This window comes from Lutra lutra, chromosome 14 (assembly GCF_902655055.1).
Source record: "Lutra lutra chromosome 14, mLutLut1.2, whole genome shotgun sequence".
Classification (NCBI taxonomy): domain Eukaryota; kingdom Metazoa; phylum Chordata; class Mammalia; order Carnivora; family Mustelidae; genus Lutra; species Lutra lutra.
The window spans coordinates 82,632,008-82,645,902 of record NC_062291.1 but is presented as its reverse complement, the minus strand read 5'-3'; the positions used below and the strand labels follow the sequence as shown (position 1 = coordinate 82,645,902).

Genomic DNA, 13,895 nt, shown 5'->3' with positions numbered 1-13,895 from the left:
CCACCTTGTGGAAACCAAGAAAAAATTTTAAAATTTACCCACTGTTGTTAAACAGGAAAGCCGTTAAGTTTTTCAGCTGTGTGTCACTACTCGCACCGTCTCCTCTGCCTTTAGTTCTTTGCTTCTTCAGAAGACAGGCGTCACCTGCTGAACCACACTCTCTGCAGGTATGGTGACAGGACACGGAGCCGACCAGAGGATGAACACTGGGGCTGAGATGTCACCGCACCTAAGACTGAGTGCTCCTCCCCAAATAAAAGCTCTCTGTGGGCCACAGAGAATTATCTGAGAGCATTTACTGGAGAGGGTTTCTTCTCAGAATGTAGAGAGCTGGAAAAAGTATCATTCCCACCCTTTGACAAACACAGCAATGCGAAGCAGAACAAACTACAAGTTCATGACTTTGCATCAATCTGTCAAAGAGCTGGGATCCCTGGGCAAGCAATGAGTCTGAAAACTAAGGACGGACAGGGATACCCGAAAGTCCTTCCTTGGCTGGGGCAGACGCAGCCAGATTCCCAGATACTGCTAAGAATTTAGCTAAAATAGCTAATGAGCTGGAAGAGGCGGAGTGAGGGCTGGCAAGGGAGTGCAGGGTCCCTGGGGGCTGCAGACAGAGGATGAGTTCACCTTGTCTTGTAGGCTCTTCTTCAAGGACCCCCCCAGATGTTCACATAAAAAACTGGTGAGAGCCCTAAGAAAGCGACCTTCATGCAGGCCAGGCAAGGGGACCAGCTAGAGCTACAGCACGGCAGGCAACCCCACCCAGACCCTTTTCTCCAAGGACTGAAAGCCTTAATCTGCAGGGTATAGTCGAGGGAGAGGAAGGCAAGGAAGGAGCAGTGGCAGCCTTAGGGCACTGGTGAAAGTCAATGCAGATAAAGCCACTCTACCCTGGCAGTGGGGCAGGAGCAGTGTGAGGCCACACACCTCGCACTCAGGGCCACAGTGGCTGCCCAAGGCTGAGGCTTACTCAGACCAACTGAGAAGGCCTGGCCCACCCTCTTTCCCCTCCCTAGCAGCCTAGAAGCCCTGAAGGACAAGCAGGAGTGGAACACAGCTGAGAGAACCGTGGGAGTGTGAAGAGAGACCCTCTCTGAGGTACCACAAACCTTCCTTAGGAAAATCCTAACACTAATGGTGGAGGAGACATTCAGAAAAACACTCCGCAGACCGGCCCCACATTAGGCGCAGGCACCGCCTGAGGAACCTGAAGGCTGCCAGACATGAAAAGTTAACCACAGCGACACAAAGGCTCAACCGCAGCTCAGCTCCAGACTAGAAAAACAAACTAACCCCCATACTAAAGGCCTAGCATGGGACAGGTGTAAAAGCTTTCCAGGCACAGTTAAAATTATTTCCCTCAGGCTGAGATGTCCAGTTTCCCCTAACTAGGAGATGTAGAAACGTAAGGAAACAACACACACCAAGAGACAAAGAATCAACAGAAGCAGACTCAGATATGCCACTGATGTTGGAACTATCCGATAGGTGATTTAAAATGACACTGATTAGTACACTAAAAGGCTCAACAGAAAATGTGGACGGTGTGCAAGATCAGAATGGTCGCTTCAGGGGCGCCTGGGTGGCTCAGTGGGCTAAGCCGTTGCCTTCGGCTCAGGTCATGATCTCAGGGTCCTGGGATTGAGCCCCGCATCGGGCTCTCTGCTCAGCAGGGAGCCTGCTTCCTCCTCTCTCTCTGCCTGCCTCTCTGCCTGCTTGTGATCTCTCTGTCAAATAAATAAATAAAATCTTTAAAAAAAAAAAAAAAAAAGTCGCTTCAGCAGAGAGATGGAACCTACAGCAAAACCCAATGGGAATACCAGAAATGAGGAACAGAGTAAACAGAGATAAAGAATGCTTTTTGACAAGTTCAACTGTAAATGACACAAAATCAAGAATCAATGAACTTAAAGATAGGTTAGCATAGGTAAAACTGGCACCACAGAAGGAGAAAATGGAACATAAGAAATAAAAATACCTATGAAGGAAGGAGAAATCACAACATAACCAAAAACATCATGTTCAAACTGCTGGGGAGTGGGAGAGAAAATCTTGAAAGCAACTGAAGGAAAAACGGCACATTAAATACCTAAGAATAGGGGTGCCTGGGTGGCTCAGTGGGTTAAGCCGCTGCCTTCGGCTCAGGTCATGATACCAGGGTCCTGGGATTGAGCCCCGCATCAGGCTCTCTGCTCATCGGAAAGCCTGCTTCTTCCTCTCCCTCTGCCTGCTGCTCTGCCTACCTGTACTCTCTATTTCTGTGTCAAATAAAAAAACCTTTAAAACAAACAAACAAATACCTAAGAACAAAGGTAAGAGCCAGAGCGGGCTCCCTGTCAGAGAACACACAAGCCAGAAGGCAAGGGAGGTACATCCTTCAAGTGTGGGATGAAAGTCTGTCAACCGAGAACTCTATGCCCAGCTAAAACCTCTCCCAAAGCTGAAGGAAGAATAAAGACTTTCTCAGACAATCAAAATGGAAGAATTCTTTGTTGGTCGATGTTAAAGGAAGTTCTTCATGCAGAAAGAATAGGACACCAGACAGAAAATGGTATCTATACCAAGAAGAGCACTAGAAATGGAATAAATGAAGGTAAAATAAATTCATATAAAAATAAATTGTTCTATTTTTAATTGCTCTAAAAGGTAACTATCTAAAGCAGAAACAGTAGTAGTGTATGTGTTTATAACATATGTAAAAGCAAAATGAATGGTAACACAACTAATGAGAGGGAGAAACTGGAAGTGACTATCTGAAGGTCTTCATACAACATGCGGTGCCACAGAATATCATGGGGAAGTGGTCTCTGATTAAAGCTGTGAACCTAAACCCTAGGGCAAACATCAAAACATTTTAAAAAAATAGTATAAATAATAAGTCAAGAGTGAAATCTAACAATCATAGAAAATGTTCAATTAACTCAAGAAGATAGAAAAAACAGCTAGCTAGCAAGATGCTAGATTTTATCTTACTATATGAAATCACCGTAAATGTGAATGGTCTGAACACACCAGTTACAAGTTTGGATTAAAAAAAGCAAGACCCAGGTGAATGTCATTTATAAGAATCTTTTACTAAAAATGGCATAGTTAAGGTTAAAAGAAAAGAAGACATTAACCAAAAGAAAGTTGAGTAGCTATATTAAGATAAAAAGCAGATATCATATGATAAGGGGGTCAATTCTCCAAGACAAAGCAATCCTCAGTGTGTGTGCATCTAAATGTGTCCACTTTGGGGCGCCTGGGTGTCTCAGTGGTTAAAGCCTCTGCCTTCAGCTCAGGTAATGATCTCAGGGTCCTGGGATCAAGTCCGGCATCAGGCTCTCTGCTCAGCAGGAAGCCTGCTTCCTCCTCTCTCTCTGCCTGCCTCTCTACTTGTGATATCTGTCAAATAAATAAATAAAATCTTTAAAAATAAATAAATAAATAAAAAAGAAATGTGTCCACATCGATACAGAGGAAACAAAACTGACAGAACCGAAAAGAAAAATAGTTGAATCCACAGCTGTAGTTGGAGAATTGCACTCCTCTTTTAGTAATCGATAAAACAAGTGGAAAGTCAGTAAGAACACAGAAGACCTGAATACTATAAACCAACTTAATTGACATTTCCATTGTCTCTATCCAAGACAGCAGGACACCTGTATATTTCAAGTGCACATGGAAAGACAAACCATATTCTAGGCCGTAATACAATCGTACACCAAAAAGAGAAATCATATGAAGTTAGGTATGGTCTCCGTGCACAATGGAATTATTAGTAATCCATAATAAAGATTACCTGGAGAGTCCCACTATTTAGAAACTAAGCAGCAGGCTTCTAAATTAACACGGGGGTCAAAGAGGAAGTTTCAGGGGATATAAAAAATTAATATTAAACTAAAGAAGAAGAAAATACAGCTGTGAGATGTAGCAAAAGCAGAGTGAAATTTATAGAAAATGCTTATATTAAAAAAGAGAAAGGGTCTCAAGTCAATAATCTAAGCTTCCACTTTAAGAAACCAGAAAAAGAGCAAATTAAACCCATAATAAGCAGAAAGAAAGGTATATAGAGAAATGTATATATCAGTGACCGTGGAAACAGAAAAACAATGGGGGAAAAAAATCAATAGAATAAGGCAGTTCTTTAAAAAGATCAATAAAATTGATGAACTCCTAATCAGACTAAAAGAGAAAAAAAAAAAAAAAAGAACACAAAAGTTGGCATCATCAGGAATGAAAAGAGGGCTATCACTACAAACACCTTAAGACATTAACAGGATAATACAGAATACTGTGAACCTATTGATCTGACAACAGCTAAAATAGACTTTCATTCCTCAAGAAGAAAAAGTCAACTTGAACAGTACTTTACCTACGAAAAGAAATAGAAGTCATTCTGAAACACTTTCAATAAAGCCAACTCTAGGTTAAGATAATTTCACTAGTAAATTCTAACAAAAGTTTAGGGAAGAAACAATAACTCTATACTTCTAAAAACTAGAAGAGGAAACACCTGCAAATTGATTTAATAAGGCCAGCACTGCTCCAGTCCCAAAAGCAGACAAAACCACTACAAGACCAGAACCGTGACCACACTACAGAAGAGAACCTCACAAACACACATAAAAGTCCTCAACACAGGATGAGCACACGGCATCCCAGGGATAGCCAAGAATGACACATACCAACAAAGTGGGTTTTATCTCAGGAAGGGAAAGCTGGTTTAACATTCAAAAAAACCAAATGAGGGGCGTCTGGGTGGCTCAGTGGGTTAAAGCCTCTGCCTTCGGCTCAGGTCATGATCCTAGGGTCCTGGGATCGAGCCCCGCATTGGGTTCTCTGCTCAGCAGAGAGCCTGCTTCCTCCTCTCTTTCTGCCTGCTTCTCTGCCCACTTGTGATCTCTGTCTGTCAAATAAATAAAATCTTTAAAAAAAAAAATTGAATGAGCTCCAGCATACCAAGAGACTAAAGGAGGAAAACCATGTGGTCATTTCAATGTGTGCATCAATAAACGTCTGACAAAAATTTCATGTCCATTCGTGACCAAAACTAGGAATAGAAGAGAACATTCTCAACTCGATATCAAGAGCAGCTACAAAAACCCACAGCTGATGCTACACTTACCGGTAAAAGACACCAAGCTTTCTCCTTGAGATCTAAGGAATTGGAGCGGAGCAGGGGCTGACCACAAAGAGGCAGCAAGAGGGAATTTTTGGACTGATGGAACTGTTCTGTGTCATGGTTTTGGCAGGACACACTTGTCTGTATGTGTTTGTCAAAGCCTGAAGGACTACATAGCACCAAAAGTAAATTTTACGATTTGTAAACGAAAACAAATACAGAGACAAAGCACCTGAAGATTATAAATTGATAAAATACACATTGAATAACTGATAACGTATATGTACAGTGATTTTTCCTATTTTCCAAATTTTGTAATATGGCCAGACTGTACTTGTATTTTTAAAAAAGAAAGACATATTATTTGTATTACCTTCCTGACCTACTACTTACTACTGGAGTTTCAAGTTAAATTAATAATGCCAACATAATGACTCTGGCAGAACACCAGAACTGTAGAAGCTGATACAGGTGTAGGAGAATGTTTTTTGCTGAGATGCTCCCAGTTTTCTCTTCACTAAGTTCTTGGGCTTTGCAGAGACTTCGATGCCCTGTCATCTCCTTACTATTAGCACATTCAGGGCTGAGGATCAAAACTGTAGTCTTGCCTCCCACTAAAGACAATGGAGAGTTTCTAGAAACAGCGGGCTCTTCATTGCAGGGCCAGTCATCTCTCTCAGGGAAAGCATTATAATCAGTAGGGCAATTACTCTTAGGAAGCAAGATCTGCTTCTATAGTTCCAATATGTAGTAGGGCACACGGAGAGGAGTCTCATCTCATTCACCAAGTCAGGAAAAGCACCACTTAAAATACCTGATCACCCACAAAAAAGAATGAATACAACCTATCTTTTCATTCGGTCAGTAGAGATTACTTCCTTTTTACAGGTAAGGTGCTGCAAAAGAAATCTCCACAAATAACCACTGCATTTACCTTGTTTTCTTCTTAGTTGAAGACAGCAGCTTGATGGATTGAAGGAGAAGGAATGACAACCGGGATTCAAATATGCTGAGGAGCTTGACCACTTCTTCTCGATTAAGACTCGGAGAGGAATCAGCAGCTGGAGTGGACTCATCACTCTTAGGCTGAAAACGACAAGAAGTTACTTTATCTAAGCCACCCGAAAGTGACCGCTTCATGGTAAAATGAAGGGACCAGAGTTTCAATTCACTCTGTAAACTTTTTAGCCAAAAACAAAACAAAAAGGAAACTCCAGGTCATTTGTTTCTCTCCAGGCACAGCCTGTTGGTGGCAGTAGCTCTCCCGCCTCAGAGATCACTCTGACAGACTAAAACCTGTGAAAAATGTCTCACACCCAACAGGCACTTATACAGAAGAAATTAACCCCAAATGGAAATCTCCTGCTTTGCAACACTGCACAGTAAAGGAGCAAGACGGAAATGGGCAGACTATAGGGCTGGACAAACCAGGGCCGGATAAAGAAATGGGCTGGGGGACCATGGGGCCTCTGGGAAACTTTCAGCAACAGCAGAAGGCAGCCTGAACGCTGGAATGCCAGGTAAACTGGAACTGCTTGCCAAGGAGCTTCAGCCCATTAATGGTTCAACTGCTCCCCTGCAGTTCAGGAGAGATTATAAAAGAGCTACACAACTCCTTCTTTCTTAAAAACAAACGGAAGAATAAAAAAGAGCGAAAGAAGCAAAAGGAAAACACGACAGAGACGTTATGCTACTGGGATCTTACTAAGCTCCATGTGGTTAAAGAGAAAAATTTTAATACAAAACATATAGTTCCAACTTAAAGAGTTTAATAATTCCACCAAGAAAATACAACAGATCCCTGTTAATGAGTTTAATGGAAAACACATATATGTATGAATGTCTTTATATACACATATACACATGTTATGAAGAACACACACATATACCCCAACTGCTCACTAAATATGTTCACCACTTAGCTTAAGACACACAAAAAACAAATATATATTTTTTACATTTACCTGGTCAAATTCCTCTACAAGCTCCTTTCTGATGAGCTGGAATGCATGCTTAGTTCTCACCATTATGTCAAGAGCCCCAGATAGTGTTTTTAATTTTCCAACGTTGCTATTCTGACCTAAAGTGTTAAAAACACAAAAATGATCATTCATTCACTTATTTATTTAAGATTTATTTATTTGACAGAGAGAGAGAGACAGTGAGAGCACGAACACAAGCAGGGGGAGTGGGAGAAGGAGAAGCAGCCTTCCCGCTGAGCAGGGAGCCTGATGCAGGGTTCGATCCCAGAACCCTGGGATCATAACCTGAGCCAAAGGCAGATGCTTAATGACTGAGCCACTCAGACACCCCAAAAATGATCATTCCTTTAAATATAAATCTAGAAACCCATCCAGTGTCAATGTATTAATGAAAACGGACTTTCAAATCTTCTAACAGTTGCTCGTAAGAATCTAAACAAATCCAACTCTCAGTAATCATCCCCATATGAAAATATTAAGTCTAGACAAAAAAGTAAATAACAACTGTCCTCCCGCATCACCACTGAGATCTGTCAGTGTGAGAACACAACCACCCGAAGGACTTGAGAGTTAGGTCAAAGAAACCAGCTGGGACAAGTCTGGTCCAAAGGCCCCCATATGTTTACATTGCTTTTCTCAGGTCCTCAATTTTTAAACATTCTTTTAGAAGGAAAATTAACCATACTTGTCATCTTAGCAAATTTGTTCCCAGTATCTGTTTTTATGAAAATGATACCTGCTCTCTTGAAGGAATTCAAACGTGGCAGAAAATTTAAAGATGCAAATGAACAAACGTCATCCAAACCCACCCCCAGACAGAACTATTAATCCTGCCGTCTAGTATACACTGGCAAGAAGTTAAAAATACGTTCAGTAAAAAGTCTGTGTGTGTGTGTGTTTGTTTATTTTTCTTGAGAGGGGTTGGGGGAGGAAAGGACAGGAGGAGAGGGAGAGAAAGTCTCAAGCAAACTTCACACTGAGTGGAGCCTGACATGGTGCTCGATCTCATGACCTTGAGTCACAACCTCAGCCGAAATCAAGGGTCTGATGCTTAACTGATGGTGCCACCCAGGCACCCCAGTAAAAAGTATTTTTTAAAAACTGTTTTGAGGGGCGCCTGGGTGGCTCAGTGGGTTAAAGCCTCTGCCTTCGGCTCAGGTCATGATCCCAGGCTCCTGGGATCGAGCCCCACATCAGGCTCTCTGCTCAGCAGGGAGCCTGCTTCCCTTCCTCTCTCTCTGCCTGCTTGTGATCTCTGTCTGTCGAATAAATAAATAAAATCTTAAAAAAAAAAAACAACTGTTTTGAATAGGTAATACGTTCTCAAAATGTATAAAGTCTGAATGAGAAAACAGTGAAGGCCTTCCTCCTGGTACCCCAGGTGCTATCCCCAAGGCAGCAATATCACATTCTGATGTATCCTTCTGGGATCCTCTACTGAAAGAGTCATCTACCAGGGTAAATATTACATTTATTTTAATTTTATACAAGCAAACAAATGAAAATAAAATCAAATGAACAGCTGTACTTCAAAGAAACATTTCTTGTTTCTTTACCACACGAGAGCTATTCCTCCAAAGACCCCTCCTACAGAAGGGGAGCAGGTGGGCAGGAGCAACAGAACTCAGGAAGACACATTCAGTGTGGAGCAGCAACTCCTCCCCCTGCTGTGGGCACCCCGCCCCCAAACCCCGCTGTAGCCTCCCTCCCCACCGGCTCACGCACCTGGCACCTGCCGCCTGCCCCAACAGAGGCGGCTCTCATCCACCTGCCTCCTACCTTTCCCCTCCCTTCCCACTTAGCTCTACCTTGCTCGGAATCTAAGTTCTAGTTCCGTAATCCATAGCTGCCAGTGTCCGCCGTCGGTTTACAGAACGCCAATGGGACCACTGCTTCTCCCTTCCTGTGCTGTTCATGATCACATTGTCACAGCTCTAATGCTCTCAACTGACTTATCACATTTTTTATCCCAAGAGAGCACGGGCTATGTTTCAATATTTCTACAAAGTTGGTCAAAGAACATAACCAAATCCATTTCCTAAACTTTAAAAAGTTTAGAGACTTCTCCTGGCCCCCACCCAAAGCCGTTAACTATGGGCATATTAAAAAGAAAATGACATTATTTACATCCAAGAGAGATCCCCAGGTCTGTCTCACTCAAAAAGGATCCAACACGAAGTCAATGCGCACAGATCTGCGAAAGGAAAAAGTCAGGACTCACTGGTCATTTGGAATTCTGCAAACGCCACTCTTTCTAACTGCACTCGAAGCAGCTCACAGGGAGCGTCTCTGAGAAGCTGAAAGAGCTTAACAGCTTTGCTGTAGTGAAGGTCCGCCAGCACCCGGTGCTGCTTCCTCAGATGCTCGTCACCAACCTGGAGTCAAAAATCAGGTAAGAACAATCTTAACGCCTGGGCTTTACAATAACTACTTACCACGTCTCTGACTGGATCACTAAATGTTACTTAGTGTCGTTATTTTTTAGGGATCTTACAGTTTTATTACATTCTTCTTTCTTTCTTTATTACAGTTTCTTACAGTCAGGTGTTTAATGCGCTTTTGGTTAATTTTTGTACATGAGGCGCTGCAGGAGTCCAACTCCACTGCCTTGCCTGGGACATCCAGCCGTCCTGGCACTATATGCTAAAAAGGCAACTCTGTCCCCATTGTGTTGTCTTGGAATGCTAAAGCCTGCTTTTGCCGTTAGGCTATTAGGCCATCTGGGCAAGCCTGAATCTTGGCGAGGACCTCCTGGGGCAATGGGAAGAGTGTCCAGGGCCAGCTTGAAGTGAAAAGAAATCCTCTCCAATTAAGCTGCACCTCAAAGGACGACAGTGTCAGGGTAAGGACACCCGGAGAAGGCCCATACCCAGGGGACTGCAAGCTAAGCTGTCTTGGTCCTGAGCTAAGAAAAGGGAAACAGCAACACAAACAAGAAAACATCCCTGAGAAATCCCAAGATTCCTCAGGAGTAGCCAGGCAACCCCCCCGGAGGAAGGCGCCTCCAACCTGGGCCTCTGTTTGTCCTGACACACAGACCTGGGTGCCGGGCCTCACGCACAAGGCTGTTCACAGCACTGCTTCCCACAGCCTCACAGTGAAACACCACCAAAGTCCAGGAATCACAAAATGGATAAATAAACTGTGATATATTAAATGAATACTAATGAACTAAGAAAATGCACCAACCAGGAGGAATCTCAAAAACACCGTGTGTGTGAAAAGCAATAAACCACAGAATATGTACAGTAAGATTTCTCCTACAGAGCTCCCCGCCAGGCTGAATGCTTACGTGGTAAAACAGAAAAGGTACGGACATCCTGGAAAATCCAGGACATAGTTATTCTGGGTGGAGGGACAGGCGCACAGAGGATATCTGATTTCACAAGGTAATACCGATTATAGTAGACAAAAATACACAGCACAGATGAGAGAGGAAAAATCACCTCCACTCCAAGTTTTTCTAAATCAGCGAACAGAATAGATGACATTTAAATAGACAGTAAAATAGAAGAGAAACACCCAGAACACTCTGAAATGGACCTGGCATTGAACTGCAGCTGGAGTGGCAGTACCTGATTTCTCAGACAACTATGGTACATGGACGCCAGTCTGTGATGGATGGTCGCGGCTCGATACTGGCAGAGAGGCTGTCGCGCGGACACAGAGTCCACATCACAGTGCTTCAGGGACTTCATCATAGCCTCGCTGACTTCTTTCTCAATCTGTTTTTTTTTTAAGGGAGAGGAGAAGAAAATGATAAGACTATAATCTTAAATAAAAATATTTGAATACTGCTTGTTAAAAAAGATATGCTCAATATCTACTAAGGCATAATGAAGCTGAAGGCTTCTTCTCCAGCCCGAGTACGACTACCTGCTCCTGAGCTTTCCTAGATAATGGAGCATAATCCTGCTGCAGAGTTGCCATCGTGAAGTAAGTAGTGGACAATTCCCAGTTCACTGAATCCCAGACAGCCGGGTGGATGTCTCGTGTTCCCAGGGACCGCAGGGCTCTCAAATAGTAATCGACAGCCTGTGAGGAGGGAAACATCGAGGTCGGGCTCAGTCTGAACCTATACCAACAACACGGGAGAATAAAACATACTTAAAAATCACCCAGAGGTTAATCCGATGTGGAACAGTTTACAGAAGGCCAGTGCTGTGAGGAAAGGAAAAAACCGGATCGATGAAACGAGTTCAGTGAGGCGAGCCGCTTCAAGTGGGCTGCGGGCCCCACTGCACTTCCACAGCAGGTCCGGCACGGGCCTCAGCGCTTTCTGCCTCGTGCTCATGCACGAGCACGTACTTCCTTCCTTTGGTTTTTTCCCTTTCTAAATGAAAATGTGTTTATATAACTAGTGAACCAGAAGAAACTAACTGGATGAGCCTAAGGATAAAAAATTGCTGGATCCGACTATAAAAAGCAGCAACCCCTTCCACCCTTTACCACCCCAGCCTGAAGGGCACGGTCATTATATTTAAGCGAATCACATTTAACTGCATCACCTAGCAATAATTTCTGCATTTCTTGTGCGCATCACCTACTTCTTTTCTATGTATCTGTAAACGTAAAAAAACTATAAAAAGGTCAATTTTATTTTAAAATCTCCACGCATGCAGCGCCTGGGGGGTGCATCTACCTCTCGGTTTCAGCTCAGGTCGTCGTCTTAGCGCCGTGAGATGAAGCCCTGCATCTGGCGCTGTGCTCAGCAGGTAGTCCGCTTGTGTCTCTCTCTCCCGCTCCCTCTGCTTCCTCCTCCCACACTCGCACTCCCAATAATTAAATAAATAAATCTTAAAAAAAAAAAAAAAAAAGGCCTCCCATGCCACAAACATTCTTCACTAGTGCTCACCTAGCTGTGACGTACCTGTTAAAGGAGAGCTCTTGGGCTGCGTGCGTGGCTCAGTCGGTTCAGCATCTGACTCTTGGTTTCGGCTCAGACCATGATCTCAGGTTCCTGAGATCTCAGGGTCCAGAGCCCATTGGGCTCTACACGTTGCACGGAGTCTGATCGCCCTTCTCCCTCCCCCTTGCCCCTCTGCAACCCCCTCAAATAAATAAAATATTAAAAAAAAAAAATAAAAGGAGAACTCTTGCCCCTTACACCATCTCTAACGCTGGATGTTCCCACTTGCCAAAATACCTGACAATTAACCGACAAAAGAAACTCAATTTTTAATTTAAATTTTAATTTCATAAAAGTCTAGAATTTTAAATTTCTTACATATTAACTACCCTTTTTGAAATGTGTATGAGTTTTTTGTTCAAGATTTGCCCCTTAATGAGCACTGGGTATTACGTAAGACTGATGAATCACAGAATCTCTGAAACCAACAATACGTTATATGTTAATTTTAAAAAGTTTTTATGAATATATATTTTTTCACTAAAAAATATATATATTTTATATATTCTAAACTCTCTTTTCTATTGGGGCAATTTATTTTCATTAATTATTTTATATCATTTATTTTTAAAGTAAGCACTACGCACAAACGTGGGGCTTGAACTACAACCCCAAGACCAAGAGTCATGCACTCCAGCAACTGAGCCAGCCAGACATCCCCCTCTTCAATAGTTCTTAATGCTTCTTTATATATGACCTCTGATCTGTCCTTTGTTATCAATATTTTCACTAGATTGGGGTTTTCTTTTCAATTTTGCTTTCTGTTGTGCATTTAGAAATCGTTATTTCTACACATTTAAATGTGTCCAAGGTTACTCTGTGATCCCTGCCTGTGGTGTGGTGCTGGGAAAGGCCTGTCCCGTCTCATCACACGAAGCTTCTCCTCCACTTTCTCAGTTCCCTTTCTCCACATCAGCCTTTAATCCACCTGTCTTTTTCTGCTTACGTCAACACAACTCACTGGATAATCATCTTTCCAATACGCCCCCTCTAACGCTAAATTCTCGCATTCTTGGGCCAGTCTCTAAGTGTTCTCTCTGTCTCCTCCTGGGCCATCATTACAGTTCTAGTTAGTTTTATATTTTCAGGGAGCAATGGCAAAAGTGAATGACAAGTAGGTATAAATGGATGGGGTCGGACACGCAAGCATGTTACCTTATTGTAATACAAGCCTTCTTCTGGTGAGAACTCCCGCTTAAATTCATCGCCGGCACCACAGTGGGCCTGCGCGCAAATCCGCATGAGTCTCCCAGTGTTACACAACAGAAGAGCAGCGTTTGTGGCATCATCGATTGACTCAAAGTTGTGAATTCCTTTTTCAAAACAAGAAAAGCTTTTTTTCCACAACTGCTGCTCCGCAGTAGACACACTTTTGCTCACTGCACAAAAGAGAAAGAAAACCACATGTCAGCAGACATCCAAGTCAACCCCCTGTGCATCCCAGGCAAGGACAAGGGCAGGAGGACAGGGACAGGACAGCTGAGGAACCAGCTGTGTGCAGCCACTGCAGTGACCTGCTCTCATCCTAGATGGGGCCTGGTTCCCACATGTCTGGTGTTCTAGGAGAAACAGACACCAGGGGCACACACAGAGAGAAGATCAGGTAAGGACACAGTGAGAAGGTGGCCATCCAAAAGCCATGGACAGAGGCCTCAGAAAAACCCAAACTTGCTGGCCCCTTGATCTTGTCTTCCGGCTTCAACTTGTGAGAAATACGGTTTCTGTTGTTTAAGCCACCCGATCTGTGGTTATTTTGTAAGGCAGCCTGAGTGAACTCACATAATACTCAAACATGGCCCTCTTTCACTATGAAATGACAGATCTGAAAACAAGCAAATAAAAAGATCCGAGCAGAGCCCTATTTTATAAAGATTCACAACATGTGGTTCCATGGAGT

At 43.1% G+C, this 13,895-nt stretch overlaps 1 protein-coding gene across 4 annotated transcripts in view; it reads right to left on the bottom strand.

Moving 5' to 3' along the window:
* Nucleotides 1-13,895, bottom strand: part of EDRF1 (erythroid differentiation regulatory factor 1) — a 43,516-nt gene that overhangs the window by 4,691 nt on the left and 24,930 nt on the right. For all 4 annotated transcript variants that reach the window (XM_047701953.1, XM_047701954.1, XM_047701955.1 and 1 more), the window contains 6 exons: nucleotides 13,154-13,377; nucleotides 10,966-11,124; nucleotides 10,665-10,814; nucleotides 9,311-9,464; nucleotides 7,072-7,187; nucleotides 6,042-6,193 (listed from right to left, as the gene is read on the bottom strand). In XM_047701953.1, the coding sequence (XP_047557909.1) occupies nucleotides 6,042-6,193; nucleotides 7,072-7,187; nucleotides 9,311-9,464; nucleotides 10,665-10,814; nucleotides 10,966-11,124; nucleotides 13,154-13,377 (955 nt within the window). The remainder of the gene's footprint in view (nucleotides 1-6,041; nucleotides 6,194-7,071; nucleotides 7,188-9,310; nucleotides 9,465-10,664; nucleotides 10,815-10,965; nucleotides 11,125-13,153; nucleotides 13,378-13,895) is intronic.